The sequence below is a fragment of the Emiliania huxleyi genome, assembly GCF_000372725.1.
Source record: "Emiliania huxleyi CCMP1516 unplaced genomic scaffold EMIHUscaffold_67, whole genome shotgun sequence".
Taxonomy (NCBI): Eukaryota; Haptophyta; order Isochrysidales; family Noelaerhabdaceae; genus Emiliania; species Emiliania huxleyi.
The window spans coordinates 488533-515337 of record NW_005196981.1 but is presented as its reverse complement, the minus strand read 5'-3'; the positions used below and the strand labels follow the sequence as shown (position 1 = coordinate 515337).

The 26805-nt window shown below is 64.8% G+C and overlaps 6 protein-coding genes across 6 annotated transcripts; 1 reads left to right on the top strand and 5 right to left on the bottom strand.

Annotated features, from left to right (window-relative positions):
- Positions 1 to 3: 3 nt before the first annotated feature.
- EMIHUDRAFT_216007 (hypothetical protein) lies at positions 4 to 1302 on the bottom strand (the record flags this gene model as incomplete). The annotated part of the gene is made up of 5 exons (XM_005762659.1): positions 4 to 31; positions 125 to 258; positions 346 to 426; positions 535 to 699; positions 814 to 1302. 5 exons carry the CDS (start codon positions 1300 to 1302, stop codon positions 4 to 6), a joined length of 897 nt encoding a protein of 298 aa, XP_005762716.1.
- A 29-nt stretch (positions 1303 to 1331) lies between these two features.
- Positions 1332 to 4650, bottom strand: EMIHUDRAFT_216006 (hypothetical protein; the record flags this gene model as incomplete). Its single annotated transcript, XM_005762658.1, has 5 exons — positions 1332 to 1949; positions 2051 to 3760; positions 3848 to 4063; positions 4142 to 4333; positions 4606 to 4650. The coding sequence occupies 5 exons, from the start codon at positions 4648 to 4650 to the stop codon at positions 1332 to 1334; spliced, it is 2781 nt and encodes a 926-aa protein (XP_005762715.1).
- A 213-nt stretch (positions 4651 to 4863) lies between these two features.
- Positions 4864 to 6350, bottom strand: EMIHUDRAFT_216005 (hypothetical protein; the record flags this gene model as incomplete). The annotated part of the gene is made up of 6 exons (XM_005762657.1): positions 4864 to 5161; positions 5266 to 5298; positions 5432 to 5481; positions 5568 to 5888; positions 5973 to 6080; positions 6294 to 6350. The coding sequence occupies 6 exons, from the start codon at positions 6348 to 6350 to the stop codon at positions 4864 to 4866; spliced, it is 867 nt and encodes a 288-aa protein (XP_005762714.1).
- A 3122-nt stretch (positions 6351 to 9472) lies between these two features.
- EMIHUDRAFT_216003 (hypothetical protein) lies at positions 9473 to 11550 on the top strand (the record flags this gene model as incomplete). The annotated part of the gene is made up of 6 exons (XM_005762656.1): positions 9473 to 9943; positions 10009 to 10125; positions 10202 to 10513; positions 10866 to 11055; positions 11140 to 11186; positions 11305 to 11550. The coding sequence occupies 6 exons, from the start codon at positions 9473 to 9475 to the stop codon at positions 11548 to 11550; spliced, it is 1383 nt and encodes a 460-aa protein (XP_005762713.1).
- A 242-nt stretch (positions 11551 to 11792) lies between these two features.
- Positions 11793 to 14572, bottom strand: TPC2 (Two-pore ion channel). The gene is made up of 4 exons (XM_005762676.1): positions 14067 to 14572; positions 13675 to 13991; positions 12536 to 13575; positions 11793 to 12424 (listed from the first exon to the last, which is right to left on the bottom strand). The coding sequence occupies exons 1-4, from the start codon at positions 14516 to 14518 to the stop codon at positions 11900 to 11902; spliced, it is 2334 nt and encodes a 777-aa protein (XP_005762733.1). The 5' UTR covers positions 14519 to 14572; the 3' UTR covers positions 11793 to 11899.
- A 7601-nt stretch (positions 14573 to 22173) lies between these two features.
- On the bottom strand, positions 22174 to 24314 carry EMIHUDRAFT_437933 (hypothetical protein; the record flags this gene model as incomplete). Its single annotated transcript, XM_005762655.1, has 5 exons — positions 22174 to 22452; positions 22529 to 22749; positions 22988 to 23315; positions 23500 to 23709; positions 24010 to 24314. Coding segments are annotated over 4 exons (1039 nt in total), but the record flags the coding sequence as incomplete, so codon positions are not given.
- Between the last annotated feature and the right edge of the window lie 2491 nt (positions 24315 to 26805).

Here is a 26805-nt window from a genome sequence, read left to right as displayed (position 1 = left end):
CGCTCACGCACGCAAATGGCTCTCGCACCACCTCAACACACGCGCACGGGGGCGGAGGACGCGCGCTAGTCACTCCTCCTCGCCCTCCTCGCCCTCCTCCGCCTCCTCCGCCTCCAGCTCAGACGCCGCATCGAGCTCCGCCTCGTACGCGTCGATCAAGTCGTCGTGTATCTCTGACTCTGGCTCCCACGTCGACACGTCCGGCGGGTACCCCTTCCAGAGGATCAAGTAGTACGTCATCTCGACCCGCTTCTTGCCCTGTGAGGCGAGAAGAGAGGTGGTCGGGCACGTGAGCGATGGAGTGGCAATAAGCAAGGGCAGGTGCGAGTGTGAGGGCGCAAGCACCTTGCCGACCGTCTCCACCTTGCTGTCGAGAATGCGCTCGATGTCAAACTTCTCACTCGCCTCCCACTGCCAGCCGTTGAGCTCACGCAGATCGACCCTCTTCCTCTTCTTCTTCTTCCCGCCGCCGCCGCCGCCGCCGCCGCCGCCGCCCTCTTCGCCCGCCACGCGCCGCTGCCGCACCTTCCGCACCACGCCGTCGCCGTCGCACCCCGAGTCGCCGTCCTCGAGGTCGTTCGCCTCGACGCCATGCGCGGCGAAGAGGAGGTTCTGCAGCTGCGTGCAATAGTCCGCGCGGTTCGCCTGCGTGACAGTGAAGCCCGTCTTCCCCGCCAGCTTGAAGGCCTTGAGCTGGTCCTACAACAAACGAGAGCCGTGAGTAGTGGGGCACTAGTATACCGCTCAACAGCGTCCGAGAAGCGCCTGCAAGCCGGCGATCGCCAGCTTCTTCAGCTCTGAGTAGCGCCGCACGAGCGGCAGCTGCGCGATGCGCGCGTTCTCGGCCGCCTTGGCCGCCTTGCGCGCCTTCTTGCTGCCCAGCTTCTCGTCGCGCTCGGCGCGCTTTGCGCGGCCCGCCGCGACCAGCTGCGCCTTGAGCGTAACGCGTCTCGCCCGCCCCGCCGCCTTTCGGCACGCCGCAAGCATGGTCTCGGCGACCTTGAGCCCGCCGCGCTCATCGATCTCGCCCGTCAGCCAGCCGGCTTGGTTGTTAAAGCGCCCGAGCGAGTCGCCGGCGCGCGACTCATTGCGCTGCCGCTTGTGCCGGTCGTCGCTGACGCGGCCGACGGCGTGCAGCCGCTCAACCGGCGTGCTCGTCGCCTGCAGCGCGTCGTACTTTGCGCGCAGCGCCGGGGTGATGTTCGCCGAGCACAGCTTGCCGGTCTTGGTGATCGAGCCGTTCGTGGCGACGAGGCCCGCCGGCATCCACTCCGCAGCGTGGTTGCAGACCGCCCGGGACATCGCGCCGAATGCCGCCGTCAGCAAGCGCGTCACCATCGGGTCGTCGGCCGCTGCGGCGCGAATGCGCACCGATGGCGCTCGGCGCGGCGCGCCTGCGTTGGAGTTGGCGCGGTAGCGGCGGTGGCGGCCGCCGAAACGTCGCCGAGCTGCAGCTTGAGCGAGCCGTCGACGATGCCCGCGGGCGACGCGGCGGCCGCCTCAAAAAACGCGTGCGCCGCCGGCCACACGCGCGGGAGCACGTCGAGGACGTGCTTGTCCGCGGCTGGCTTGACCGCGCGGATCAGCGGCCAAAACACCGCGTCGCAGATCAGCGCCATGGCGCGCACCCCCGCCATGCAGGGCGGCGAGCGCGCGCCGGTGAGGATAGACTTGCGCAGCTTGCCGCCGCCGGCAGCCTTGAGCATCTCATCCTCGTCGAGGTAGGTCAGCATGGAGATGTCGTGCTCAGTGAGCAGCCGCTCCGTCGGCGCCGCGTCGAGGTAGAAGACGTACGCGCGCGAGCCGCAGATCGCGAGCACGTCCTCCACGTGCCCCACGAGATGCTCGAGCTGCTCCTCGAGGTCTGCCAGCCGCGCCTCCATCCACTCCTGCAGCTTGCGGCCGATGGCGTAGCCCTTGGTCGAGCAGAGCGCGACGTACTTGCTCACCTACGCGTGCGGCGCGGGGGGGTGCGGGATTGGCGCGCGAGTGGGAGTGATCTGCGGTGCGGGGTCGGGGCTGACGGTGCCTGGTAGATGAGCGCGCAGACAGGCGAGCTGAACCAGCCGACGCAGGTCCGCATCGCCTTGATCTTGTCGGCGTGCGCCGCGGCCTGCTCGTCGGTGAAGTTCATCAGCTCGCGCAGGATGGCGTCCATCGCCTTGCGCCCCTCCTCGAGGATGTTGACGAGCGCGTGCTCCGCACAGGTCGGGTCGTCGTCGCCCTCGCCCAGCCCGAGGACCAGCCGCGCAGCGAGCCGCGCCGTAGACGCCCGGTCGTTGCACGCGCACGTGGGGAGGAAGCGGCGCAGCAGCTCCGCCGCGCGCGCATCCGCGAGGCCGGCCTCCTCCATGAGCTTGATGACCTCCTCGATCGACTCGTGGTACGCCGACGCCTGCGCCTCGGCGGTCTTGCTCGAGGCCGTCGACAAATCGAGGGCGCGCAGCTCGAGTTTGCCGTTGACGCGCCGCGAGAGGACGGTGCCGATGCGCTCCATCTGCTGCGCCTCGGCGCCGTCGGCGATGTAGCAGCACGAGGACTCATCCGAGTTCATGAACTCCAGCAGCCACTGGCCGACCTGGAGCTTGTTGAGCTCGTAGGAGACGCCCGCCAGCTCCTTGCAGTGCGTCGCCTGCGGCGTCTCTGGCAGCCGCTTGACGACGGAGGTGCGCTTGCCGTCCACGATCGGGCCGGGGACCTTGATCTCGCGGTACGGCAGCTTGACCCCCAAGAGCCGCGCGAAGATCGGGAACAGCTTCGGGATCTTCTGCCGCGCGATGCCGAGGTGCATCACCGAGATGCACGCAAGCTCCGTCTCGGCGTTGAAGTGGTTGCCCAGCTTGAAGCGCGCCTTGGTGGGCTCGGCGATGGCCTTGAACTTTGCGGCCTCGGCCTGCGCCGCCTCAAGCTCGGCCTGCAGCTTGGCGCACTGCGCCTCCACCGCCTCCAGCTTCTCTGCCGTCGCGTCTCCGCGCCACAAGCTCGCGCGGGCCGCCCGCTCCTCCGAGAGCAGCCGCTGCGACACCGCCAGGTTGCGCTCGACGAGGTTCACGTCGGAGAGCTTGCGCTGCGTCACCTTGCGCCGCGCACTGAGCTCGGTGATGCGCCGCGTGCTCGCCTGCAGCTGCTCGAGCAGCCCCGAGACGCGCATCGAGCGCAGCGCGTCGAGCTGGTCCTCTAGCTGCGCGAAGAGGCCGTGCAGCTGCGCCGCCTCCTCACACGCGTCGTCCCGCTGCGCCTCGGCGACCTTGGCGCGCCGCTCGGCCTCTGAGGCGATGGAGCCAAAGTGCGCCGCGGCCTCCTTCTCCTGGCTGCGGCACCGCAGCTCCGCCGCAGTCTCGGCCTCGCGCGCCGCCGCCTTGAGCCGCCGCACCTCCGTGCAGAGCCGCCCAGTCTCCTGCCGCTCCGCCTGCAGCGCTGCGTCGAGCTTCGCGTACGCCGCAGCGGAGCGCCGCCGCTCGTCGGCGAGCGCGGCGTCGACGGCGGCCTGCTGGCGGCGCGCCGCCAGCTCGAGCTCGACACGCCGCTCGTCGGCGAGCGCCTCGCTCAGCTGCCGCCGCCGCCGCTCATAGTTGAGGAGCAGCGACACCTGCCGGAGCTGCGACGTGCCGCGCCCACGCGGCGGAGGCGCGCCGCGCACCTCGGCGGCGATCAAGCCGAGGACGTCGCGGCAGCCCTCCAAGAGGTGGACGGCGCTGTCGGCGCCGAGGCGCGGGTGCAAACCCTCGGCAAACGCGCGCAGCTGCGCCGTCACGTCGAGCTCGGCATCGAGCGAGGACGCGCCGCCGCCGCCGCCGCCGCCGCCGCCGCCCGTGTCGGCCGCGTCCGAAAGGGTCTGGAGAGGAACGTGCGCCTGCCGCACGAGTTGGTCGAGTTCGCGGTCGGCCTCCGCCGGGTCCTTCCGGCGAGAAACGGCCGTCGAGCGCCGCTTAAGCGCGCGCTCCACGTCCGCCTTGTACGCGGTCATCCGGCGCTTGTACTTCACGAAGTTCGCCTTGGTCTCCGGCGTGGCCAGCGCCGGGAGCGCCCGCGTCGGCGCGAGCGACTCGTGCCCGGCCATCGCCTCGACCCACCTGGTAAAGATGAGACCCGCATCGCCGGCGCCGCCCCCGCCGCTGGCATATTTGCCGGCCAGGCCGACGAGGGCGTAGGCGTCGATGAGGAGCAGGCCGCCCACGGGCCTCGCCAGGGCCGCGGCGGGCCCTGGCGACCCCTCGAGGGACGCCAGGGTGGACAGGGCCTCTGCCCTAGCAGGTTCTGAAAAGAGAGCGGTCGCCTCGCCGATGCCGCGGAGCTTCTCCTTGGAGGTGTGGAGGTCCTCAGGGGTCGCGACCTGCGCATGGCTCGTCGGGAATGGTCACCAGCGTCGTGTGCGACCTCTCTCCGGAGGCGTGCGACCGAAGGGAGAGCGGTGAGGCGAGGCTGAAGTCACAGCTGAAGCAACTGGATTTCAGTTGCTGACAGTTGTGGGCGATCCCGCGCGAACTGACGGCAGGTAAGCCGGCAGGTGGGGGGCGGGGGTGTGCCGGGTGGATCCCCAAGCGGGCGAGCCGGGCCCATGCATAGTTCGCGCGCGGGGGGCGCGCGAGCATGGGAAAGACGCACCTCCATCGTGCTTGCTACCGGCGCTTTTTTGGCCGTTGGCACCATCGTTGATGACTTGATTGCGCGGGAGTCGAATCCCAAATTCTCTCCGCTCGAGAGGGAATTTAATTGTTTTGGGGGATTCCGACCGACCTACTAGAGCCGTACCTCACGGCTTTAGTGAGGGCGCCTCTCTTGGCGCGGTCTCGCCGTAAGTAAACATTTAAGTGGCCAATGCGCAAGTCGCAAGAGTGACCCCGCGAGATGATCCCATGGCGACTAGTCCAGACCACACTCTTCTGCCACAATGCGTCGCGGTGCGGCGGTTGTGCCGGCGACGACCGCATCCAGAGTCCACGGGAGGGGCGCGGGGGTTGGCTCGCCCGTGGAGTGGCAGTCCGCATTCAGGAATGGAGAGAGCAGCGCCTCCGCCGCCACCGGCCTGTCTGCCGGCACCGGCGTTATCAGCCCGCAGAGCAGCTGCCACGCCTCGCCGTCGAGCGGGAAGGCGCTCTCCCACGCGTCGGGCAGCGCGTCTGCGGCGGCGGCGTCGATGCGCCACGCGGCGAGGTCGTGCCTGGAGAGGGGAGGCTCCGGGCAGGCTCAAGGACAGCTCCGGGCAGGCGCCTCGCGGGGACAGGGTCGTGCCGCTTGTCTCGCAGCGAGAGCCGCAGCGCGTACAGGCCCTCCTCCGTGAGGGCGGGCAAGGCGAGCCTGCGCACGCGGGAGGCAAGCGGCGCCGATCACCTCCTCCTCGTTGGTTGAGGGCGGTGGGGCGGCTGAGGGCAGGGTGGCGGGGAGGGGGCAGAGCCTGAGCCAGAGGAGGCCGGCCGAGTAGACGTCGTACGTGAAGGGCTGCCGCACGGCGAGCAGCTGCTCGGGCGGGCAGTAGAGCACCTGTCAACGAGTCGTCAACGAGTCGTTCAATCAGTCATCACTCAGCAGCGGCTCTCGAGCGGGCGACGGAGCACAGAGCACGGCACCCTCCCCGCCTCGAGACCTCGCTGCACCACCCAGCCGGCGACGTCGCACGCGGACCCAAAGTCGATCAGCGCGAGCGTGCGGCCTCTCGTGTCGACCAGCAGGTTGTGCGGCTTGACGTCTCTGTGCACGACGCCGAGCGAGTGGATGTGGGCGAGGGCCTCGAGGACCAGCTGCAGCGTTCGGCGAGGCAGCTCGGACGCGACGCAGCCGAGCGCCGCTGTTAGTTCCACCCGCCCCTCGTCGCCGCGCTCGAGGTACTCGCCGAGCGTCGCCTCGCCGCACCGCTCCCACACGAGGTGCAGCTGACCAGACGCCTCGAACTCGCCGATGTATGACGCGATGCAGGATGGCCGGAGGACAGCGCTGCCGCCGCCGGCGCGGCGCCGCACGAGCTGCCGGTTGACGTGCGCCTCGGTCTCGAAGAACTGCGCCGCCCGCTCTCCCGCGGCGGCTCGCTTTGCGACGCACGGCGCGCCGTCGAGCCGTGCATGGTACACCGCTCCAAAGGAGCCCTCGCCAATCGCACCTGTTGCCGGCTCCGTGATGTGTGTGTGCGTGTGTGTTAGGTATGTTGTTGGTCTAGATGTGCGTGTGTTGGCGCCTCCAAGCTCCAAGTGCCTTGCCGCGGAGAAGACGGCCGTGATGACCAGCATTTCCCAAGAAAAAGAATTCCCCGCAGAATTTCTTGGCACGAGGCGATTTGCCTGGGCCCTGGGCGGGGCCACCATTGCCACCAACGCGGGGCCACCAACCGTACAGCGAGCGGGCAGCAGGCCATGCATGGCGTGGGTACAAGCCCGGTTCGCAAACTCTGACAAAGGTCAAAGCTATCACAGGGCAAAGGGCATTTTCGGTTTCGCTTCGCTCCGGCGGCGGTGGGAATAGGTGTAGGTGTAGGTGTGGCACTGAGCCTGTGGGCTGCGCGGCCCCCTGGCTGGGAAGAAATAGGTACCTTAAGGTACGTAGCTCGTAGGTTAGGCAGGCCGTTTTGTCGTGATTGATGAGAGAGGGGGGGGGGGGGTCTTGGGATGTTTCTCTTGTGATAAAGCGAGAGTTTGTTGATTCAGTGACAATGGATGGAAAGGAGAGAAACCTGACTGACCGACAACAAGTGTGCGAGGCATGGGCAGGCAGGCGCTTTAGGTTAGGTAGGTAGGAAGGTGAACAGTCTGGCTCGGACTGGACACCAACGGGGCGGTATGGGTGTGGACGCACACACAAACTCACAAGACACTCGTGCAAACTCGGTGTCTACGCGAGCGACGTGGAACGTTGTGTCCTTCACTCGACTTCACTCGCGTTGGGTGCGTGTCACCGCCCCGACTGCGGACATGGCGGCTGCCACCCCCACGCTGACCCCTGCCAACCGGAGCATCTTTGTGCACTACCACTTCCACGAGACCGCCAGTCGGCCCTGCGAGGCGTCGCGCAAGCGCACGAGCCTCGAGCTCTTCCTCCAGCGCGCGGTGCTACCCAGCCCTCCGAGCGTCCTATTCCTCTTCACGCTGAGCGGCCACGCGCTACCGCCGCCCGCCGCCTACTTTGAGAGCATCGCGCTGCCGCGCGACAAACGCGCAGAGATCTTCCCGTCGCGCGCCAACGTCCTCGTCCAGACCGTCCCGCCCTCGACCACCGACCTCTGCCACAGGGCGCTCGCCATTCGAACTGCTCGCTCACGCTCCCTCCGCAGAGGCGCACCCACGCCCGAGTTCGGGCTGTTCCTCAACGATGGCGCCCGCGGCCCCTTTCTCCACCCCGATAGCCCCACCCTCGGCGCGGCGCTCGGCGTACCTCCCTGGCTGGCCAGGTATGTCGGCGCATTCTCCGAAGGCGGAGGCGCCGGTGGCAGCGGCAGTGGCGGCAGCGCTCGCATCGGCGCCGTCGGCGCCTGTTTCTCGTGCCAGATCGACTCGCACCTACAGAGCTGGGCGATGATGGTCGATTGGCGCCTCTCGGCCCTCCTCCTCGAGCGCTACTCGAAGACCTGCGCCCGGCGGGTCGGCGGCCCTGGCCGCCTGCCTGACGCGGCCAAGCGGGAGGCGGTGGTGGAGGGGGAGGTGCACACGTTTAGCTATACCGCCCCACCAGTCCCTCGCCCTCTCTCACTCGTCCGCCACGCCTCCCTCTGTCGGTCACGCCACTCCCTTCCTCCTCCACCTCGCAGGTGCGTCCGATTGCGCACATCCTCTCATTGGGCTATGCGATCACTTCCTTCTTTCCGCGCCGGCTGACGGTCACCAACGAGCAGAGGCTGGAGATGCAGGTGGGGATGCGAAACTCGGGCTGCACCAACGCCTTTAACAGCCCCGCGAGCTTCCACTCAATCGGTTTCGGCACGCTCGGCGAGATGACCTTTGCCAAGGCGGGCGGCGAGCAGTGGAGGCGCGGCCTGATGCCGCCCTCGTACTCACGCCGGTTGGACGCCGCCACGGCACGGCTGCTCCCGGAGATGGGACGGGCCAATGGGGATTGCATCGACGACCTCAAGTACGTGTGCTGCCCGGGTGCGACGCGGAGGCAGTGCGGCGGGTCGAGTGGTGGCGCTGCGTGGGCAGGCCCCTTTTCTTGCCCAAAGGACTCGAGCTGCGTCGCGGCGAGCGATTGCAAGACCGAAGGCGGCGTCCGTAGAAACGGGTCTGCCGGGATAGCGACGATGTGACTGTTTAGTGGAGCGTACCGCCAAAAAAGTGAATCTCCACCAGATATCATCGGATCTCTCACACGCAGGAGAGATACAACCTCCTACTTCGAACACCTCTCTCCAAGACTCCAACCACGCTTTTGTGGTCTCTCGTTGGGGGGCTTTGACCCTGTGTCCGAGAGCATCTTCTTTGTACGACGCTAGTGCGTAGTGGAGAATGGTCTGGAGAGCGGAATTTTTTTCATAATTAGAGGGTGCGTTTGTTTTCAGAGAGAGAGATTTTTAGCAATACCAAACAACTCTAACACTCACGTATGTAGCTCTTACGTACGTACCCGAAGGTGAACTGCTGACAGGGTTTGCGATGAGGAGCGATCCGAACGTGGTATTCGGGTGATCAGATCACTATACCGACGCAACGAGCACTGCGACGGATCGGGCTCATGCTAGCATCCACCGCTTTTAGAGGAAACTACTGAGACTCACAAGAAAAGCACAGTACCCTACGGCCTGCTGGCGCTGTCCACCTCATTTTGGTTTTTTGCTCCTGGACGTGCCCATCGTCCGCAACACTGACTGACGTTGAACCTTCTTTTGTACTAGGCTAGGATTGAGAGCAGCCTCGCTCTCAATCCTAGAAGTCGCAGGATTGTGAGCAGCACTCCTCGCAATCGTAGCATCTCTGTCTGTGCGATTGTGTGAGTGACTGACCAATCACCGCAAGAGAGAGGGCTGCGATGCGCTGCGCAAGTCGGTGCCGCTCAGCGCTGCCGCAAAAGTGGCCTGGGCATCTCTCGGTGCAGCAGAGACCAGACATTCCTCGGCGCCGTTCTTTTCTTTTGTTTGTTGTCTGGTGTTTTAGTGCCAGGGTTCCGGCTCCAAGCCAGATAGGGGGTCTGTGGCCCATGACTCGCGCCAAAACGCCCTACCTACCTACCTACCTACCCCCAGGCCGCGCAGCGAAGCAAAAAAAGACGAAATAGGGGGTACCTACCTGTTGCAGGGCCCTCTGGGGCGGTCAAAACCGGACCTACCTACCTATTGGGTAGGGTGTCACCGTGGACAGACTGTTGAGTATATGAGCGACCCAGCTCGAGGGTTGCTCTTGACTCTGGCCTTTTCGGGTCACGTAGCCACACCTCGCCTCTTCGGTGCGAGTGGCTGCCAGTTCGACTCTGGGGAGGATCGAACCATCACAGACCCCCTATCTGGCTAGGAGCCGGAACCCAGTGCCGACCAGCCACGCTCCCGTTGTGGTAGAGCATGACTGGCAGCTCGCTCCTCGAGCAGCAACGCCTCACCCTACCTCTGGCTGTGCACGCCCTCATCGCCTCCATCACCGGTGCACTGCTCGGCTTTGACCTGTGTATTGCCGGCGCCATCCTCACTCCAGTGCAGCGTGCACTCGAGCTCTGCTACCCTTGCGGAGATGGGAGCGACACAGCGCTCGCCAGGTGTTCATGTGTCGAGAAGCAACTTGTCATATCGGCTGTCTCCATCGGCGCTTGCTTGGGAGCGCTCTTCGGAGGCCTCGTTGCTGACCGAGTGGGCCGGCGCCCGGCGCTACTCGCCTCGGACCTCCTATTTGGTGCGGGAGGCGCAGCTATGGCATTCGCGACGAAATCCGCCACGTGGCTGTTCTTTGTTGGCCGCGCCTCTGTCGGGCTGGCGCTTGGACTTGGTGGCGCAGCGGCCTCTGCCTATCTGGCCGAGATTGCGCCAGCGGCGTGGAGGGTGAGAGGCGACGCCACCGCCACAGAAAGATGGCAGGCCGTTTCCTGAGCGGTACTCATTTATAGGGCCGCTTTCTCGAGTTAATGGAGCTGTGCGTGTGCGTTGGCTGCCTCGGCGCGTATGCCGTCGCCTACGGACTCGGCGACAGCCGCTGGCGCGCGAGCATTGGCCTGACCACCCCTGTCGCGGGGCCTCACAGCTCGTGCTCTCCCTCTGTCTCCTGCCCACCCTTCCTTGCGACCGTTCCTCGATTGCGAGTGCAGGCTGCAGCTGCTGCTGATTCTGCTGCTATTGCACGAGAGTCCGCATTGGCTCACGGCTCACGGCTTCACGCGCTCCGCCGCGAAAGCCCGCGCCGTGCTCGGCCCGCCTACCGCGGTCGCCACCATCGAAGTTGTCGCGGCGGGCAGCGGCGCCGAAGAGGAGTCGCCGCTGATCTGCGCTGGCCGAAGAGGGGCCTTGCGGCATCTCGGCGCGAGGCAGGCGGCGCGCGAGCTCTGGCTGGCACGGCGGCCGCTGGCGGTCGCGCTCGGCGTGGCGACAGCGCACGCCGCGACCGCCGCCAACACGGTGCTCCACACACCGACACAACCCCGGGCCCGAATCACGCGAGGCAGCAACGGGCATACACGGGAACGCCGGGGAAGACAGTCACACATACCAACCGCAAAAAGGTGCTCTACTACTCGAGGGACGTGCTGCAGCTCGCAGGAATGGGTGCGAAATCGCTCCTCTGCTCCACCACCAAACCCGCCTCTGCACCCTTCTGGCCATGCAGCGTTGCCCTCGGTGACCCTTCACGCGCCTTCCGCCCACACCCGCCTGCAGGCGACGCCCTGCTCGCGTCATCTGCGGCGGGGCTCGACAGAGCGGGCAGGGCTTGGGGTCACACCGACCGGAGTGGTTTATTGGCTCTGAGTAGGTTGGGCTCGCCAAGGTTGCGGGGGTGCTGGCTGCGCTGGCGCTGACCGACCGGCTTGGCCGCCGCGTCCTCTTGATCGGCGGCACCACGTGCATGGCGCTCTCCTTGTGCGGCCTTGCAGGGGCCTTTGCCGACGAGGCTCACCCCAGCCCCGGCCTCGCGCTGGCGTCGCTGCTCGTCTTTATCCTCGGTGCGAGAGATCATGGCAGTTGGGACTTGTGTAGCCGTGGCCGCTTTGGGTGATTGGGCCTCTCTCGCTGGCTCTCGGCTCTAGGCTGGGACATCTCGTGGGCGGGGCTCATGCTGGCGGTGGTGGCGGAGGTGCGGGTCTCGGCCGTAAGCTTACCTGAGATCACTCGAGATCACCTGAGATCACCCGAGATCACCCGAGGTCACTCGAGATTCCCAATAGATATCACCCGAGATCACCCGAGTCTAGGTGCTGCCGCAACGCGTGCGTGGCACCGGCACCGGCCTTGCCTACGGCCTCTATTGGCTACTCTCCTTTGTCACAGCGCAGTTCCTCGAGAGTGCTATCCACGCACTCGGCTCCGCGCCGACATTTAGCGCCATTGGCGGCATGTGCGGCATCGTGCTGCTGTGGACGTGGCGGTGTGTCCCTGAGACGGCAAACCGCAGCCTCGAGGAGATGGAGGAGACGAGCCATGCGGTGCGGAGAGAGTAGCGCCATGTCAGCCGCCCGACGCGTGCCAACGTGGGGCCTGGGACGGCTCTCCACCACCACGTGGGTCGGGTTGTCAAACGAGATAGGACTGTGCTTGTGAGTGCAACTTTTCCGCCGCTCAGTCACACGCGCACACTCTCATTGCTACACGTGTTGCTACAGTTGAGATTGTAAATTGCACGCCGCACCGCCGCCGCACGCCGCACCCGCAGTCGCACTCTCTGACACGTCGCGAAAAATCTACGTTATCTAGCAGAGATATTTTTCTCCCGGTGAATGAATATGATAATTATTAATATCCCATACATGCCATGTGCACATCTTCTCACACATTGTGCCTGATAGCTTATTACGGGAGCTGGCCTCGTTGACCGGGATTTGCACTCTCTGCACGTTCGGCGATGGGCTCGCGAGAACCGAGGAGGTCGAGGACGGCACTTACGGCCGGAGTCCCTGACGCGGCTGCACGCCTCACCTCGCCATCGTCCGCAGGCCGAGCCACCTGCGAGAAGACCTCCATGAGCATGGCCCTCCGCGCCACGGCCCTGAACTCACCGGTGACTCCGGTGCTGGTGCCCGTGATCTTCGCGGCGTCAAATCTGGCGGAGCGGCCCCGGATAAGAGCTTGGACCGTCCGGGAATCGGGCGTGCTGCCGGGCTCGAGAGTCGGCGACTCCATGTCGGACCTCACGCGATCGAAGGACTCGATCGCAAAGGCGACAAAGATGTTGAGACACACGAGCACCGCCAGGATGTAGAAGGAGAGGAAGTAGAGGCGTGCCCAGACGGTGCCGCTTGCCTCGACGATCCCCTCGCAGATGACATGCCAGTTGTTCACGATCAGGAGCTCGAAGCATGTCACGCAGGCGGAGCCCTGGCGGTCCACCCGCGGCGTTGGCGCGGCCGCAAGATGAGTGTGCTGGGGGCGGGGAAATGGCGCCGCCGGGGGAACGGGGGCGGGGGGGGGGGCGGGGGAGGGGGTCACCATATCGTTGAAATTGTTTGGGTAGTAGCCGAGCGTGCCGAAATCGCTCTGGCTCGAGGGGCGTGGAGGGTCGCTCTGGACCAGACCGCCGAACAGATAGACGCCGAGCGCGGCGTAGGTGAAGATCAGCGCGCAGAGCACCTTGAGCAGGTCCGAGGCGGCGGGGAGCATGTGCACAAAGGTGGACGAGACCGCGCGCACCTGCGGCACCACGCCGAGGAGGCGGAGGAGCCGGACGAGCCGCAGGGCGAGCACGTACCGGATGTAGCGGCTGTCGGAGAAGCTGTTGGGCAGGTACACCAGAGCCGTGACCACGACGGCGGTCAGGCTGACGAAGGCGTCCAGGCAGTTCTTGAGGGAGCGGACGTACTCGTAGAAGCCGAGCACGAGCAGCTTGAGGCACATCTCCGCGACGAAGAGGCTCGTGAAGAAGACCTCGGCCACGTTCCACCACGAGTCGATCCGGCCACTGAAGATCTCGGCGGCAGGCGCGTGCTCCGACCCGCTGAGGAGGTCCCACTGCTCCATCAGCAGCACACCTCCGTTCGCAATCAGTGCGAGGTCGATCGCATTCTCGAAGGCGGCCGAGCGGACGACCTCCGCCAGCCGCAGCGTGATGCCCCGTGCGAGGAGCCGGCTCAGCCGCGAGCCGATCCAGGTGGACCGGTTGGCTCGCTCAAACCGGAGCTCGAGCACTTGCGCGAGGTGCAGGAACTCGTCGAGCGAGATGCTCCCCTCGCCGGACCGGTCCAGCGCTGCGAAGGCGAGCCTCGCCTGCTCGCTGTCGATGTGCGCAATCTCCTTGTAGTGGTTGAGCTCTAGGAAGACGTCCAGCAGCGTAAAGGCTTGCAGCTCCGCCATGGGGGCCTCACCCCCTCGGGCGCCGCCCGCTTGGAGGATCAAGTAGGCTTGGCGGAGCGACCTTTCGCGGAAGGCTGTCGTCGACTGCTGCACCGCCTCGACTTGCTCTTTGTGCGCGTTGACCACGACCGCGAGGATGAGGTTGAGGAGGAACAGGGTCCCGATGAGCAGAAAGGCGCCTACGCGGCCCCAACCAGCAGCACGGATGCCGACGGGCGGGCGGGGAGCGGGCGGGGAGCGGGCGGGGAGCGGGCGGGGAGCGAGCGCGGCGCGCGCGCCAAAGAAGAGGATGGCGGAGCGGGACGACGTGTATGCCGGCATCATGACGTCGGGGAAGTTGCAGGTCGTCAAGAGGATGGTGAGCTGCCACGCCGTCTCTCCAAAGTTGGGGAGCTTTTGAGAGCCCTCGTCGCTGTGGCCGCCATACAAGAGCATGCCGACCCATGCGCAGAAGCAGACAAAGGCAACCAGCACGATGCCCACGCCAGCGAGCGGCTTGAGGACGCGGCGCACGGTGGCGAGCTGGGTTCGGAGCTGGCGCGAGTGGTGCGTGAGGAGGAGGAGGCGGAGGTAGGGAGCGAAGCGAAAGGCGGACCTATGTGGCGAGGCGCCATGCCTCCTGCCCTGCGTGCGGTGAGGTAGCGACTGCTACGCAGGTAGGCTGCCACACCAGGGCGTGAGCACCGAGGCGATGCAATCCGCAATCGCGAGTAGGAGGAGTGAACCCGAAAACCGGTGAGATTGAGAGCTTTTGTAGCGGTCGAAGCCGAGGTACGTCACCTCGAGCGCGACGCGACCGGCGAGCAGTCCGAGCAGGAAGCTCTCGACGGCGAGCGCCTCCCACCGTGAAAGCATCGGCAGCCCAAAGAGCGGGTAGATGGCCTCGCCGGAGATGCATGGCGCCTCTGTGGTGGCACACCACGCCGGGCGCTCGAAGAAGCAGAGGAGCACTTGGCCGAGGAGGGCGAACTGTAGTCCAGGCTCACACCAGAGAAACCATTTGTGAGCACGGCGAGCAGTCGGCAGCGGGTGCATGTGCGCCATGCCCGTAAGAGCGTCGTGGATGTAGTGCGATGCCTCCACGACACTCCCATGCATTAACGGAATACATGCTGAGTACATTGCAGCGGCCAGCCGCCTCGCAGGTCGAGGAAGCGGAAAGCCGACAGCGCCCTGGACGCACCTTGGCCTCAGAAAGAAGAAATTCGCCGGCACACTCTCTCCAGCAGAGAGCGAGGGGTCCGGGGGGGAGCACAAACATAGGACGCCCAGCCTTGCCCTCGTGCCGCCGAGTGCATATCCTATGCGAGAGAGATCCCCTGTGCCCTGTGCCCAGCCCTCTCCGCGCGGCGATGCGCCCTCCCCCCTCGCTTTTGCAAAATCCTGCAAAGGTGGGGACGTGTCTGTCCTCGACCCAGCCCTAGCTTGGGATGTCCGTTGTATTTATTTATTTATTAGCAGACGGAGATGTCAGCTCTATTTATTTATTTAAGGAGATGTCTGCTCTATTTTTTTATTTATCCACAGCTCCAAGTTCCAAACCAAACTTTGATCTTTGTGTTCTCCTCAATTTTCCCCGCAGTGGGTCACACACACACACACACACACACACACACACACCACACAACAAAGAACCCTGCACAAAAAGATCACACGGGCGGGGACCTGTTCCTTTTTACCCATCTCCTAGTAGAAGTGTCCGTTTTATTTATTTACACACACACCGCCGTGGTGTGGTTCCATGGCGCCCCACGCGCCGGCCAACACGACTCCACACGGCGCGCAACCTGCGCAACCTCGGGCGGTCCGGTTTGGATATTTTAGCTATCAGTGATGCGCCACCTGCTCGGCAGGAGTTTGCTCGGCAGATTCACTGCACCTGTCGCGGCGCGGCGGGGCGGGGCGGGCGTCAGAGGCCCAGCCTCTCTCCTGGCGGCGGGTGGGTGCCGCCGCATGACTCTGCCCAGTCATCACCGTAGTAAGTACTCCGCACCGCCCAGTGGGCCTCCGGATAGAGCTAATACTTGGATGGGGGTTGTAATCATCGGGCGAGGTGGGGGAAGGGGGGGGGGGGGGGGGAAAATTCACAGCCGGAGGCTGCGCGCCTTCTTGCCCTCCCCGCTGCCGCCGGGAAGCCGATCGCTCTCGCTGTGGTACTTCCGGAGGAAGGCGCGCGCCATGTCCATGCACTTCTCCTCGAAAAAAACGCCGCGCTCGTCAAAAAGCTCGGCCACCGACCAGTGCACCTGCGTGGGGGCGCATTCGACTACTTAGTTCGCTGGAGTTAGTCAGTCAACACTGACCAGCCCCCCTGGGTGTGGGCGTCGCTAGCAAGCGGCTCGCCCTCCTAAAGGGGGGGAGGGGGGGGGGGGGGGGGGGCCTAAAAGGGGGGCGGACCGACCAAGACCGCGATCTCGGGACCGCCTCGGGTCGTCTCTCCCTGCTCGGCCACCTCGGGCTGCTCCGGCTTGAACTTGGGCGCCGAGACGAGCCCGAGCGAGCCCGAGGGCAGGGGAGTGACGCCGAGGGTGAAGACGTCTTGGTAGCGCGGGAAGTGGGTGGAGACGTTGAGGCCGTAGGGGCGGCGATCCCGCTTCTCCTGGAACGAGGGGGAGGAGGGGGCGGGGAAGGGGAGGGCGGAGTGAGCAGGGAGGAGGGTGGGGGCGGGTCCGGTCGAGTGCGCTGCCGCGCGTGGGCGGTGTGCACGGTAGTGATTTGCGGAGGAGCGCGCCTTGTACCGCAGCAGCACGATGGACTCGAGCTCGACAAACGAGAGCAGCAGCTGCCTACAGCCCAGCGCACACCGCGAGCTCAGACGCCCGCGCCCCGCAGCTGCGTGGCGAGCGAAGAGAAGGCGCGGCTGCAGGATCCCCGACCCGATGAAGTACCAGAGGCAGCAAAGCAGCAACACGTGCCTGCGCGCGCGCCGGGCGGAACGAGAGTCGGCTTGGGTGTGCTCGCGCGTCTTCGGTGCACGCACACCCCCGCGCGCCAGTTTTTGGGGAAGGCCGCCGGATAGACGTGTGAGACGACAGAGGCGCCGACGGAAGCAAAGCCGACGACGAGCTTAAAATTGGACAAGGCGACGTCCTCCACGAAGTCCGAGTCGTCCTCCAGCAGCACGCCGATGATCTGACGGGGGCAGGCGGGGGTTGAGCGGGGCCGGAGCAGGGCGAGGTGGAGTCGGCGCCGCACCGCGTCGTCGATCATGCGCTTCATAGTGATGCCGTCGCCGAGCACGGTCTTCTTCGTCTCGTCACCCGTGTATTGCCGCGTGCTCGATGAAGATGATGACTCCGCCATGGGCTGCCGCTCAGGGCCGACGCGCGCGCAAACCACGCGAAGCTGCAGTGTGTGTCCTCGTCCAAGAAACTCGCAACAAAACGTGAAATGAGCCCACGGCTCTACTAGTGTAGCCAAACGTCAGATCGACTGGACGAGTACAGGATGGATCGACTGGACGGATCGGACCTGGACTCGCGCGACAGCTTCTGGCTCATCAGCTCTTCCGCGAAGGCGCGCGGGCCACGACCCACCCACCCAGTAGGGACATACATGCAAGGATGCCGGAGCGCGGGAGTCGCTAGGCGTCACGCAAGCACCGGAAGGGATATGCACGCGCCACAACGCCCGTCCAGGACGGACGGAGGCGTCAGGACAACGCAACCCTAACCCGCAGCCAAATTGGCACTCGGGCGTGTGCGCGCGTAGACACTACTCCTTGCTGTATGTCCCTACGGCATAATAAGATGCCGATAAATGCCTCAAGAGCCGAGTGTGGGCCGGAAAGCCCAACACTCCCTCGCCAGGAAGCATCGCAACACAAAGAGCTACGTGAAATGAGCCCACGGCTCTACTAGTGTAGCCAAACGTCAGATCGACTGGACGAGTACAGGATGGATCGACTGGACGGATCGGACCTGGACTCGCGCGACAGCTTCTGGCTCATCAGCTCTTCTCGCATTCTGCTACCCACCACCATCCCCTTATCTCCTCCAATGTCTGAGCAGTCAAAGCTGCTCAACTTGAGGGGACGAGGCCAGCATTAGCAGTAGTGTCGCTAGCTAGCGGTGGGATATGCACGCGCCACAACGCCCGTCCAGGACGGACGGAGGCGTCAGGACAACGCAACCCTAACCCGCAGCCAAATTGGCACTCGGGCGTGTGCGCGCGTAGACACTACTCCTTGCTGTATGTCCCTACGGCATAATAAGATGCCGATAAATGCCTCAAGAGCCGAGTGTGGGCCGGAAAGCCCAACACTCCCTCGCCAGGAAGCATCGCAACACAAAGAGCTACCGGGGCATGCTACAAGTGACCCTCCCCCCCCCCCCCTCCCCTCCCCGCGCGCGCCCCCTCTCACTCTCTGACCTTCTCTCTGCACTTAAAAGTGTGTAGTCGAGCTGAAGCTCCTGTCTCGTTTTATTTAGTGTTTGTGTATTCTTCTCTGGAGTAGGTGTGGGGGGGGCGTATGTACTTCTCACGTGAAACCCCAAGGCGCCAAGGGGACCCGGACGCCAGCACACACGGCTAGATATCATGGCTGGCTGGTCGCCTCCCTAGGGCTAGGCCCTGCGATCGGAGGTAGGTGTGTGGTTCTGACCCCCCAATGAACACACCAGTGAGGGAGGGCAAGACGATCGAGGGGTCCCGGTGCTCAAGTGCAACAGTGGGCAACAGAAAGACTGCGGCCGCCACTGAGCGTCTCGCTGGCGGAACGGGGAGAACACAACGAAGGGACGTCCGAAACGCAACACAAGAAGGGAGGCGCACGCCGCACGCGACGGACGTCCCACTGTGTGGAACGGGCTAGCTCAAGGTTGCGTTAGATTGTCAATGGGGAATGGCCGCGTTCTCGCCCCTTTCCTGTACGCGTGGGTCTCAGAGGACGAATGCGCACCGGGTCTTCGAGGACTTCAAAGTCGGCCGCGCCCCACGGCTATCCCGCCGGCTCTCGAGTGTCGCAGCGCGACGCGCTTCACCCCTCGACTCCGCGCTGCGAGTCGATTGGGAGACGACGCTCGGCCACCGCCAACTCCACCCTGACGTGTCGCACATGCGCCGAGTGTCCCCCCCGAGGGTGTCCATGTATAGTATAGTTGGTTGCGAGTTAAAAACAGCCCGTTCCGCACCCGCAGCCAGCACCAGTACACATGCCGTTCTGGTGCCCCTCGGCTGGCCAGAGGACGACTCACAATGCAAAATCGGAAAGACATCACGAGGGGCCGTATAAACGGTGCCGCAGCGGCCCGGGACACTAACAGTGAGTTGCTGCCACTCGCCCGGCCTCCTCCCCCTCGGGGTCGCCCGGAAAGTGGGCTTGCGCACCGGCGCCCCCCCCAGCACGCCGACCCGAGGTGTACCCTCCGGCCACCTGGGAGGGGAGCGGAGTCCGATTTTGGCCCATTGGCTTCACCATGATGGATACGGAGGTGGCCAGCCCTTGGTTGTGCACCTGCGGCGCGAAGAGGAGGTGATCTCGGCGGACGACGGCCATGCCGAGAGCGGGCGCAGCGCGGAAGAGGGTGCGCAGCGCGTCGCGGCCGCGCGCTTGAGAGCCGGGGGGGTGGCCGGAGGGGGTGGGACGCCTGCATGTCCTCGAAGCTCCCACCCGCATACGCAAGCCGTCGAGGCGCGAACGGCGGGGAGGGAGTTTTGGAGGGTCAGCCAAGGACGCGCATGGCGAGTGACAAACGAACGCAACCTGCCCCCTCGCTCATCGTGCCGGAGGAAGTTTGGCTGCGGAGGCGGCGGCGGCGGCTTGGGTGGCGACTGGGGCGTGCACGTGAACAGGTCGACGACAACCCCGCCCGATTGCCATAGCTCCTCGCAGCTTGAAGAGAGGCGGCACCTGCAAAGTAAGTCGCCCACAAGAGGTATCACGGGTCATGACAGAGGTGACACGGCCTGGTTGTCTGTGTCGCGGGGAGGAAAGGAGGTGAATCTTGAAGGCGTGCCCTCACCACTTCTCTTCAAAGCCCCCTTCCGAAAAGAAGGAGACAAAGGCGCACTTGATGTTGCTCTCGCATCGGGCCAGGCATGTGGCGAGATTGGGTGCGAAGCCGGCGCGCACAAGTCCGTCGCCGCAGTAGGTGGTGGTGGACTGAAGCATTGGGTGAGCACAACTCTTCGGAGACGGCGGGGGCGGCGCTGGCCGGGACGGGGGCGGAGCGGGCGGGGATGGCAAAGACGGCGGCGCTGGCGGCCTACACTGCATGCATCCCATGCAGCTTCTCCATCCGCACTTGGTGGGCCACTCCTTGCTGTTCCAGGCACAGTATCGAACGCACGGAGGAGACGGCGGAGCTGCAGAGCTCAGGGACCTTCGTCTTGCCGTTTGCAGCTGAGGTAGTGGAGCCTGCGGCTGCTGCGACTGCGCAGACTGCGGATGCACGGTTGGCAACGCATAGCACGAAGGTGTGAGCTGGTGCAAGGCCATATGTGCGGGTCTGGCGATCGTGCGTCCGCACTTTTTGCCCCCCAAAGTGCGGATCCGGCAAATTCCTGGAAGTCATCAAATTCATGGGCAATTCTGCATTGAGCACTAGAGCACTGGATAGGGTCGATCCCGCATGGTCCGGGACCCCTCGATCGTCTCGCCCTCCCTCGCTGGTGTGTTCATTTGGGGTGGGGTCATATACAAACAGAAACACGGTACAGGATCGAGGTGCACGCTGCTGAATGAAGCAGTTGTCATGCTCACATGGCGCAAAGTGAGCGTGAGGGTCGGCCCGCAGGCGGATATGGTACTAAGACGTAAGAGGTACGGTAGGGTAAGGTAGGTAAGGGGCAATTCGCCTTCTCTTGGGCTTACGTAGGGTCCCACACACACACACACACACAGTTGTGTTGGACGGAGTAATCTTGGAGAAGATAACCGGACAATGCATTTCCGCACGCATAAAGTAAGGCCACAATAACCCTGAAAGATACCACGACCGACTGGCCTACATCCATGCAGCTTGCAAAGCTGCCAAGTGCGCCGGCTTCTCAAGACGCAATGGATGTCCACATGTGGAGTCAAGCATCGGTTGGGCAATGTTGGATGGCGGCCAGTTGGGCAATGGTTGAGAACAGCAGGAACCCAAACAGTTTAGTGGCAACATGTGGATGGATCTCCTGCCACAAACCATGGTTGCAGCACTGGGTACGGCAATTTCGTTGAACACATGGCTCTCCTCAAACACGCGCAAAGCAGACGTGAACTCCGGCCACGCATCGCGCGGAACGTAATACAAATCAACCCATCCAATAGCAAGGCCCCACGCCCAACCACGAGCAAGGAATTTGCGTTTTGCAAGCAGGGTCGCATTGTGTTCTCTGTCCCACCACCATCCATGTGTTGGAATGTCCGCGTTGTCGCTTATCTGGGGCACACCAGCAGACATTACATGCATGGATATGTAGGAGCGTATATTTGCTCGAACAATCGAAAGAAACTTTGGTGTGACCCACATATCCGCATGCATGGCAACATAACCCTGCAAAACCTTGCCCGCCGACCGCATATTTGAAACAAAATCAGCTACGCACACCATTGAATATGTATCTGCCGTCGCACCGCCCAGCCTGAATGCGCCTTCACCGTTGTCATTTTTGCAGTCATGACACCCGAAACCACGATACATTTTATGGTTGCAAGGCAGGGGACCAGGAGATAGGAAGACAACTTGCTCAAAGTATCTTTTGTAGATGCGCAGAACCTTGAGTTTTCGCACATCTTGTAACTCACGGCCTGAGTAAATGTGCAGATGTGTGATGAAGAGAACGACGGGAAGTGGTTGCGTCAAGTTTTCCCAATCCCGTCCGCTGATCGAATCGAATAATCCGACGTACTCTTGATAATATCCCAACTCCGTTTCCAGTCGCTCTACCTTGCTGTAGCAGATCAAAAATGTGAGCATTGACATGCTCAATCCCATGAAGGCCATGATCTGAAGGCAACGACGCCCTGAGAGTGTGGAAGTCACAGCTGTTTCGTCGCCACCGACTGCGCTAAATTCATTGCGGCCCCAAATGGATGCAACCATGCGACCAAAGCTCGGACGGCCGTCGGCCAGAAGGGATGAGTAAACTGATTCTGGCTTGAGCACCTGCGAGCGGGGGGGGGCAGGCGGTGCGAGGTTGAGGGCGCCGTCGGGCGGCGAGCGAGGGCGCATCACAGGGCGGGGTCGGTGCGGGCGTGGCGAGTTCCGTGAGCAACAGGCGGCGGGGTCGGTGCGGGCGTGGCGAGTTCCGTGAGCAACAGGCGTCGCGTGGATCCAGGCCCCGGGGCGTGCAGCTATGGCGACCTACTCGTCGCAGACGTGCAAAAAGAATTTTTCTGAGCAGTTGCGTCGGTTTGTTGCCCTAATCCCACCAGGGGTTGTCTGCTCTATTCATTTGTTTATACTCCCCAAAAGAATTTTACCACGCCCCTCGCACAAAATGGCCCAAAAAGAAAGAATAAGCGGTGCCACAGCACGATTCATCCCTCCCTTGGCTGTCTGTTTTCTTTCTTTCTTTCTTTTTCACGCGACAGGCAAGGCGCGGCGGGCGACGGCTTCCTCAGAAGCCCTCTCACCCAAAAAGAGAATTTAAAAATTAAAGTCGCACAGGCGCATTTTATCTCAAAAGAATTTAATGCCAAGTGCCGGCGAACTCTCCCATCCCTCCCTTGGAGCACCGCTTGGAGTGCAGTCGGTAACCTCACATCCAGGGCCGGTGAGCTGAGAAGCGCATCCAGCGGGCCGGATGATCGGGATCGGGCTACGGGCTAGAGAGCCCTTGTTGCGTGTTTTCTTTCTTTTTGCCACACAGCAGACAGCTGACAGGCCCCAAAGCAAGGAGAAAAGTCAATCAATACCGTCGCGTGAACGCATGAAGATGTACGTGCGTGCCCGCTACTACTCCATGTACTCGCCGGCCTTGCCCGCCAGCCGCCGCCTCGACTCCTCCCTCCGCTGCTCCGACACCACTCGCGACGCGACGCGCGCGTCCGACTTTGCCGACTCTCCGCCCTCAGCCGCTGCTGGCCTGACTGCGGGGTCGAACGAGCCCACCCAAGCGTCCGTCTCCTGCACGCCGCGGCGGCGGTGGGTGAGCGGGCAAGCCCCGTGGTGGGCAGGGGCGAGCGCCGGCGCTGAGTCGCACCGAGTCGTAGCCATCGAGGGAGATCTTAAACTCCCGCGCCTCGCCAAGCCCGCGGGTCGCCAGCACACGCCCCGGGACCCACGCCGCCGCCGCTCCCGGCCGCCCCTCGTCCTCCCCGTCCGAGTCCGACTCCTCGGGCGCTAGGGCGAGCACCCGCGACCCGATCGCAAATGCGTGCGGCGCCGGCGGCGGTGCGAGAGGAGGCGCTGCAGCACCGGCACCTAGTGAGAAGGGATGTGAGAAGGGGGGGGGGGGGGAGCTAGGAAATTGAAAGGGGGGGGGTGAGTGAGTGAGGGAGGGAGGGAGGGAGGGAGGGAGGGAGGGAGGGAGGGAGGGAGGGAGGGAGGGAGGGAGCGAGAGAGCGAGAGAGCGAGAAAGAGAGAGAAAGAGAAAGAGAGAGAAAGAGAAAGAGAGAGGGAGAGAGAGAAAGAGAGAGAGAGGCAGGGAGAGAGAGAGCACCTGCGCCCTGCCTCTCCGCCCCGCCCTTGCCAAACTCGCGGCCTCCCGCCGCCGCCTCCCTCGCCGCCTCCTCCCACGCCGCCGCCTCCATGGCTGCCTCCACCGCTCGCCGCTTCGCCTTCGCCTCCGCCTCCGCCTCCGCCCCGCTCCCCTTCTCCTCCGTCGCCAACCGCTCCGCCCGCTCGAGCGCCGCCGCCGCCGCCACCGCCGCCTCCGCGGCGGCTTGCTCTGATGCGGCTCGCTCGCCGGCCAGCGCCGCCTCGGCGGCTTGCGCCCGCGCCTCCGCCAGCCGCGCCGCCGCCTCGGCCTTGGCGGTGGCAGCCGCCGCCTACTCGGCGTCGCACTTCTGCCTGCACCCCCCACCCCCTCCTCCCGCCGCCATCGCGCGTGGAAGCGAGGGGCGCAGAGGGGCGGGTGGCTGGTGGCGGCGGCGGACTTGGAGGTGGCGGAGGTTGGGGGTGGGGGCGATGGTGGAGGTGGCGAGAGTGGCGGCGGAATCGGGCGATGCGCACCTTGGTAGCTGCCGCCGCCGCTCGGGCCTCCGCCTCCTCCGCGCGCGACGCGGCGCGCGCCTCCGCCGCGGTCGCCGCCTCCTGCGCCGCCGCCGCCACTGCCCGCGCAGCCTCGACCTCCTCGAGCCGGTGAGCGGCCAGCCGCTCCGCTGCGGCTGCCCGCTCGGCCGGCGGCGGCGGCACGACCACCTCGGGCTCGAGGGAGGGGTCCTATGGGCCGCGGCAGAGGCCGTCATCGCATTCGCCTTCCTGGGACCCAGTGCTGACTTCTGACTGCGGTTGCCGTCTCTCCCTTCTCGACTGTCTGTGCTTGTGCGTCTTGGGCCCCGGGGTTGTGCTTTTGCGTGAACCGCGGCGGGGCGGGGGGGGGGGGCGGTCTTGGCTGGGAGCGAGGCTGCCGCGGCCCCGCGTTGCGAGCCGAGCGCGCAGCGAGCCCGATCTCGCTCCGATCTCGCTCCGATCTCGTGCCTGATCTCGGCCCGATCTCGCCCCATCTCGTGACCTCGGCGCCTTTGCGAGCCGGGCGCGGGCGAGCCGGTCGCGGTACACTGGCGCGTCTGCACTGAGCAGCGGCTCCCCGATGCGCGGAGGTCCGCCGCTCGCGTCGCGCCACACCGTCTCGGCGGCCAGGCCCGCCCCCGTGCCCTCTGACGCAGCCGCAGCAGCCGCGGCAGGTGCCGCCGCAGCAGCAGCCGCAGCAGCCGCAGCAGCCGCCGCCGCCGCCGCCTCTATGCGCCGCTGAGCCGCCGACACCGCCAACGCAGCCTCCTGCTCCTGGACCGCCGCCTCCCTCGCCGCCAGGTCCGCTTCTCTCGTCTCCGCCGCCGCCTCCCTCGCCGCCAGGTTCGCTTCTCTTGTCTCCACCGCCGCCTGTCTCTCAGCCAGGTCCGCTTCGTGTGTCTGTGCTGCCGACTCCTTGGCCGCCAGCGACGCGTCCCGCGCCTCAAACGCCGCATTTTGCGCCAGCACGATGCCACGCTGCGCCGCCACGTCCGTCTCGCGCGCCGCCAAGTCCGTCTCACGTTCCGCCAGCGCAGCCTCCCGCGCCGCAGCCTCCGCCTGCCGCCGAATCGCCGCCTCCTCCCTCGACGTGTCTGCCTTTTCGAGCGCGCCTGCCTGTGTGGCGGCTGCCTTTTCGATGGCCAGGACTGTCGCGGCCGTGCCGCGCAGCAGCAAGGTGCGGTGAGGCCCTTCGATCGAGAGGGCGGCAACCTCCGGCTCACCAGTCGGCTGGCTCACGGCCGTCGACAATTCGGTGAGGAAGAGCTCTCCGCACACCTCGCCGCCCTCTCGCTTCCGCCAGCAAACGCGTGGCTTGCCGTCCACATTATCGACGGTAATGAGGCGTGATCGCCAGACCTTGAACGGTGTCCGCCGGCTCTGCGAACTCCGCTTGCTCAACCAGCCACTAGGGCCCTAGCGATCGTGCTTTCGGCGGTCATGTGGATTAAAAACCAATCCAACCTTGCCGCACTTGGTCTTGGAATTGAGTTTTTTCCTCATCAAAAGTGCGAGGGAGTTCGCTTGTATTCTTCTTTTTTTGTCTCCCGTGGTGTACATCGGGCCGGACCAAGGGATGGCAAAGGTTGCGTTATTTTCCACGCCCTTCTTTCGTTCTACTCGAAAGGAGTAGCAAAGTTCGGAAGAAGAGAATGTGACACATTTCTTGTTGGCTTCTACAAATCTCTCTCTAAGTTCGGCGATTGTGCCGCCCCCCGCTAGACCGCCGGTCCGGTGCCAATGGCGCTAGCAAACATCGTGTCGGAGACCGACAGCCTTCCCGAAGCGGCATTTCAAGCGGCTGGGCGAGGCGAGGAGGCGGCACTGCTGGCGTGGCTCGACAGCGGCGGGCAGGTCAACGCAACTTGCAGGAAAGGCGCTGTGAGCAGCGTCACCGCGCTGTTGGTCGCCGCCGGCAACGGCCAGGAGCGGGTGGTCGACTTGCTGATCCAGCGAGGCGCGGAGGTCGACCTGCTGAGCAGTGCCGGCCACACCGCGCTGATGTTCGCCGCCCGCAGCGGCCAGGAGCGGGTAGTCGACTTGCTGATCCAGCGCGGCGCGGAGGTCGACCTGCAGAACAGCAGAAAGGAGACTGCGCTGGGGTTTGCGGCCCACACCGGCCACCCCGCCGTCGTGCTCCGCTTGCTGCGGGCGGGCGCGGATACGAAGTTGCGCACTACGGACGGCAAGTCCGCGCTGCAGCTGGCCAAGGAGCAGGGCCACAGCGCGTGCGTCGAGGCCTTCCGGCAGCACATCGCGGAGGTGACTGCGAGACAGCGCGAGGCGGCGGCGGGCGGCGCAGGTTCCTCGGGCGAGGCGGCCTCTTCCAGCTCGCTGGGCAGCCTTACAGAGGCGGTGGCCGCGGCCGGGCGAGGCGACGAGGCGGCGCTGCTGGCGTGGCTCGAAAGCGGCGGGCGGGTCAATGCTTCTTGCAAGCTAGGCGGTGAGACCCCGCTAGGTGCCGCCGCTGCCAGCGGCCACGAGCGGGTGGTCGAGCTGCTCCTTCAGCGCGGCGCGGCGATCGACCAGCAGAACAGCAACGGCTGGACCACGCTGACGGCTGCCGCCCACCAAGGCCAAGTGCGGGTGGTCGAGCTGCTGCTGCGGCGAGGCGCGGAGGTCGACCTGCATGGGTCTCTCTCTCAACCCTCCCGCCCGCCACCTCTGCGGACCCCTCTCTAGCACCGGCGGCTGTGCTACTACAAATGAAGCTACCAGCTAGCCTTCTGGGGCCCTACAGTCATATGCCTACGGCGTCTGGGTGGGGGTGGCCGCCGCCGTCTGTGCCGCCGCCGCCGCCGCCGCCTGCGCCGCCATCTGCGCTCCCCAGGCGGCCGCCCCTGCCGGCGTGATCACGCCATAGGAGGGGGGCAGCTCCAGCGCAGAGTACCTGCGCCAGCTCTCCATGAGTCAGCGCAGCAACGGGGTCTTCATCAACGACCCCAAGGGCCTCTTTATCCTCCGGTGGTACCGTGAGGTGAAGGGTGACGGGACCCCCCCAGACGGCCCGCGCTACCAGAACAGAGCGTGCATCCAAGTACTACAAGCTGACGAGCGACAACGATGGGGAGGCCTTCCGCTGGACCAGCAACTACCAGATCATCAGCAAGGTGTACCTGAAGAAGCACTCCACCCTGCCTCTCTGCTATTCTCTCAGTGCGGCAGACAAGAAGATGGTGACGTCCACCATGAAAAAGATGGTGGGACCGGAGGCAGAGTAGAGGCTAGAGTATGTATGTGTAGTAGAGTCCTGCTGGTCTCCTCTTGATAGTGTCATAAGTGTGGCTGGTGTGTGTCACAGCCTGA

Coding starts and splice junctions, on each gene's coding strand:
- TPC2 (XM_005762676.1), bottom strand. CDS start 14,518: ATGTACTCAGCATGTATTCCGTTAATGCATGGGAGTGTCGTGGAGGCA. Junction 13,576..13,674: donor CTCCGCCATCCTCTTCTTTG/GCGCGCGCGCCG, acceptor GGGGCCGCGTAG/GCGCCTTTCTGCTCATCGGG. Junction 12,425..12,535: donor CAAACAATTTCAACGATATG/GTGACCCCCTCC, acceptor GTGGACCGCCAG/GGCTCCGCCTGCGTGACATG.